This window comes from Cajanus cajan, chromosome 2 (assembly GCF_000230855.2).
Source record: "Cajanus cajan strain Asha chromosome 2, NIPB_CcT2T_4, whole genome shotgun sequence".
Lineage (NCBI taxonomy): Eukaryota > Viridiplantae > Streptophyta > Magnoliopsida > Fabales > Fabaceae > Cajanus > Cajanus cajan.
The window spans coordinates 28,134,329-28,139,664 of NC_138518.1; the positions used below are offsets into that span (position 1 = coordinate 28,134,329).

The 5,336-nt window shown below is 28.3% G+C and overlaps 1 protein-coding gene across 1 annotated transcript; it reads right to left on the minus strand.

The window, feature by feature from the left end:
• Window positions 1–3,528: 3,528 nt before the first annotated feature.
• LOC109792432 (uncharacterized) lies at window positions 3,529–4,658 on the minus strand. The gene has a single exon (XM_020351844.3). The coding sequence runs from the start codon at window positions 4,425–4,427 to the stop codon at window positions 3,837–3,839; it is 591 nt and encodes a 196-aa protein (XP_020207433.1). The 5' UTR covers window positions 4,428–4,658; the 3' UTR covers window positions 3,529–3,836.
• Between the last annotated feature and the right edge of the window lie 678 nt (window positions 4,659–5,336).

Below are 5,336 nucleotides of genomic sequence, written 5' to 3' on the forward strand. Positions count from 1 at the left end.
TGTTTATTCCTTGTGTTCTTTACATATAGATGTTTTCTTTTCTCACCGTACAATTTGTGGATGTTTTAGGTGAGGAAGATCCGGCTATGAGTGGCATCTAGAATGCTAACAGTTGAGTTGTGGGTGTGCTCTAATAGTGTGACATCAGGGCAGAGGATCCTAGGATATAAATATTTAGTTGGAGTTGTATCTTTCTTTTAAAAATAAATTGTAAACTCTTATGTTTTATTTTTTTCAAGTTTCAATTATCTTGAATATTGAGGAACAATTATGAAGGTTTTATGTGAACCCTTTTACCAATGTTGAAAATTTTATTCTCTAGTTTATTTACATTTTTACAATATATATATGTTGGGGTCGTAAGGGTGTCACATCAAGCATCTCCAAGCTTAAAGTAATAACACTAAGTTAAAGTTGGTTCAGATAACAATGTTATTTCATCTTATTATTAAGATGTGATATGCTTATTAATTGAAAGAATGAATGTAATTTTACAATGTGTTCTTTGTGATAATGGTTCTGTCTATTCTTTATGAAATATAAGACTTCTTTATATAAGTACTTCCTAAAGATAATCATTGTAAATCTTTAAGCATCTTTCACAAGCTTACTTTGTTTGTCATCATTTTAGTTTCATAGTTTTATTTGTTAAAGCAAATCATTAAACTTGCCATCTCTTTCGAAAGACTCACAACACTTATCACAATTAAAATCATTATCAATGTTGTCACTATTCAACTAGTACCATCTATGTCACAGGACTATAGTTATAAGTCAATGATCATTATCGTCATTGTTATCATGTTCATCAAAGTCATCAATATTATCATCATCATTATCACTTTGATAGTTATGACTACTATCACATCATTCATTATTATTTGTAGTTATTTATTATCCTCGCTAACACGCTCATAAATTGTTAAATACCTTCACCACGTCTCTTGTCATTATTATTATCATTGACATCACTATTTTCATTGTGATAAGTCTACTATTAGGTTCTTGTTCATTGCCAGTTTTCATCACCCTTATCACTAAATAAGTTTGAATTAGAAAATTTAAAGTGGTTTGTATAGTTTAGACTTAAAATTCAGTACAATAAGAAATAAAGATTTGAAATTTAATATTTAAATGCGAAAATTTTAACGCTGAAAATGAAAAAGGGTTTATCTTTTTAATTTAAAACAAATCTTTACTTGATAGCTTTGCACATTCATTAGATTATTTTTGAATTTATTGTTTAAAATTATTATAAATGTAGAGTAAAACAAGAAATTTAGGGGACATTAGATATGGAAGAAGTTTTTAATTTTTTGAAAATCTTATATCCAAAATGTTGGTTTCTATATTTGATATTTATTTAATATAAAAACCTCAAGAAATATTGTTTATGGGAACCATTTTTTTCTCATTTTCCCACAAAATCACTTCCATTCAAGGGATTGGGAATCCAACTTTTCTAACTTTATGAGAAAATTTTAATCATATAAAAAATATCATAGCATTCCTTTCTAAAATGGAAAACATATAGTTAGAGTTTATCTTCTTTCAAAGTACCTCTCTCCCTCTCCCTTTCCCTCACTTTCTCTCCCATCCCTCATCTCTTGCTTTCTCCTTTCATGTCTCTCTCTCTTTCTCTCTAACACTTGCTCTCTCCCTCCTTTCTATCTTTCTCTCGTATGTCTCATTATTTTCTAATCCTTGTCAAATTTAATAATATTATTATAGCCTATTTTGTTTCTACAATTTAATGATATTTTATAACTTTTTAAATATTTTTTAAGGAAATAAAATAATATAATTATATCCTTCTTATAAAGTAACATTTATTTATTTATTTCTTTTGTTGAATTATTTATTTAAATAATTTAATTATAAGTTATCAACTTTTTAACTTTGTTTACTTTTACCAAATACAAATATTATTATATATATAATTTATTCATATATAATTAATTTTTTTATTATCTTCAATAAGTGATTAGATAATAAAAAAAGTTGAATGTTATATTTGTAATAAGATTTGAGTGAAATTTTTTTTTCTAATGAGGTTATTTTAATGAAGAATAATTTTATAAAAAAAATATTTATCAACCTATCATTGAATGTAAAAATCTTTAATTTCTAAAAATTATATAATTATTATCAAATTTTTATGAATAATCAAACAAATTGATTCCTATAAATTTAAAACCAATCTTTATCTTACACAAGAGTATTTTTATGAGTTTTTCTTTATCGAAAGAATTTTTAAATTTTTTTTTAATTTCTTATTTAATTCAATTAAATCCTTCAAAAAAAATTATTAAACAATCAATCCATATATATTAAACATAAACATCTATGTTAAAAAAGATTTCAACAAGAAATTTTTTTTTAAAACTTTTTTATCTAATTCATTCATAAATTAAATTTAATATTATGAAATAAATTATCAATAAATAAAAATAATATCATACTATAATATAAATTATTTATAAAAATTTTAAAAATAATTTATATGTTTAAAAATATGTATTTATATAAATTTTAAATATAATATATATATTTCACCATAATATTAATTTTTATATATAATTTATTATAAATTTTAATTAGATATAATAAATATTTAATGTGTATATTACAAAATTTAAAATATTAGTTTTAATTATTTAAAAAATTATAATTATATAATTTTTAAAAACCATAAATTTGAAGTATAAAAAACTTCTTTTCTACCTATCTCATACCAAACACCCACTTAATAGAATATTTAAAGTTATATGTTTTTACCATCAAATAAACTAGTTTTTTTTTTCTTTTTGTTACTCGCTCCTGTTATCCTTGATTCATAATACTTTTAGAGCATTTTCGGGTTAAGCAACTCACTATGTCACATCATTTGCTAAATTAATTCCGGCCTATTTTATGGGTTGCTTAAATTTTAGCAAAGTTGCTTCTACAAACAATTTTGCTAAAATTTAAACAACCCATAAAATAAATCAGAGTTGATATAACAGTGATGTGACATAGAAAGTTGCTTATAAACAACCCCCTGCAAAACGAAAGCGATAAATAGCAGAAAATAAAGTTAAAAAAACGTTTATTCATTTTAATCTTTTCCAAAAAAGTAAATAAATACTCATCACATGTAAAAAAACAATGATGATAATAATTAGATAAAAATTATTTTTTAAAGAAAATAATTAAAATAAAATGGCAACAGCATTTCGGCATTGAATATCACCTCGTCTAGAACCCCTATACAATTAGGATTTTGTCAACAAAATAAATAGATAAAAATAACCAAATAAAAATAAAGAAGAAAATGCACCGCAATACACAAGACTAAACCGAAATTACCTAATAGTGTGTGTTTCAACAAGGGATTTTATAAATTTAAGAAATTTAAAATTTTTTGATATTTAAATTATTTCAATTTCTATTGTTATAAAAATATTTTATTTAGATAACTGAGAGAAACAGCACCAGAGAGAGTAAACGGAGAGGAAACAGAGAAAAGAAGGGAAATCGCGCCTGAAATTCAGATTTCCAACGGAAATTTTACTTTGACTTTGGAGCGAAGAGTAGTTAATAATTATATACAATAATTTTTAATTAATAAACAAAATTGTTTTGATGAAATTAGGAACAGAACTTGAAGCATCGCCATCAATGGCAGCCACGGACTATTTCATTTCTATTCTAATTCTAATTCTAAACTATATATACACACAAAAGATCGATGCATATCCACAATCTTCTATCGGATATCGGATCTAGGTTGTGGAAGTAACAAAAAAAAGAAAACAAATCTCAATCGCTGATTCGCAAAAGTGAATAATTCATAGTCACGAATTTTCTTCCGCTTTAGACATGGAGGAGAGCCTGCTCGGCCGCGGCCGGAAGTCGCCGCGGCGGCGCTGCTGGTGCGATGACGGCCGGATCAGCGCCGCCAAGGCTCTCTTCACGAGGTCGCCTTCCACGCCGCGGATTCTCACGAGCGAGTTCGTCATCGCCGACCGCCGCGCGTTGAGCCGGTTCGACGCGTACTGCGGCGGCGACGGCGGCGGAGCCTTGTGGAGGCTGCACCGGAACGAGCCGGGATGCGTCGTCGGCGAGCACATGCAGGTCCGCTTCTGGTGGTGGCTCTGCCTCTTGACCGCCTGGCCGGCACCGGCGACGGAGATGGAACGGTTCGGGGAAATCGCACCGAACCGGACAGAGGGAACCGTGGAAGAACCGGAGAGATTGACACGTGTGGGAGATGCGGAGCGGTTGAAGAAAGTGGTGGAGCGTGCGGAGAAAGTTGAAGTGGATGAGGCAAAGGCGGTGGAGGAATAGGACGGCGGCGGCGGCGGTGGCCGGGAATTGCGAAATCTGGCAGCCGGCGAGAGTGTCCTGAGGACTGGTCCGCTTGATTTTCTAGAAGCTGCGGCCATTTTAGAGAGAGAAAGTTGAGTTAGAGAGAGAGAGTGAGAGAAGGAATGAAAAGCGTGGGAACGGTTTGGTTTCGAGGTTTCTCGAAAAAGAAGGGATCGACCCACTGGTTTAGCAAACCTTGTTTCACTTCAACAATGTATTTATAGGAGTAGCGAAGGGGCAGAGTTGAAAGATGGTGATGTTTTCCATATTTTTGTTTTTGACTGTGGTAAACTTTTCGGATTTTCGTTTCTGACCCCTACTTTCTCGTGATTATTAATTGTGAAACACTTTACTTTATGCATTGTCATATTAATATATTAATATATTAATATATATATATATATATATATATAAAAGGAATTACAAAATAAGAATTAAACATTCTGAAGAAAATTATTTTAATTATTAAAATATTTATAATAAAACATAGTATATTAAAACATTGAATAAAAGTGTAGAAATTTTTAGTTTTAAAAACTATAAATCAAATTTATTTAATAAAATTATTTTAATAATAATTTGCGAATATTTTGAGTTTAATTTTAATATATTGTTTTAAAAAAAATTTATACGATCAATTCATAAATATATATATATATATAGCTTTTAGATTAATTATTATAAAAGTAAAAAAAAATTATAATATATGTCAATATGTAATTAAAGGTTATGGTATATAAAAATGCAATTCAATAATAATGTAAAAGAATTTTATACACTCAAATATTTTATGACATTTAGCAATGATTAAAAAATATGAATATGTTTGGATTAAATGTTTAATTAAAGATAAAATACACACATATGTTATATATGAAATGAGAAAAATACACAATTATATAATAATTAAAATACAAGACCTCAATAGATTGGTTGAGTGGAATAAAATAGGATCTTGCATTTAACAAGTCACACATTTACTCATC

Excerpts from the sequence above, each read along its gene's own strand:
- LOC109792432 (XM_020351844.3), bottom strand. The coding sequence starts at position 4,427 with ATGGCCGCAGCTTCTAGAAAATCAAGCGGACCAGTCCTCAGGACACTC.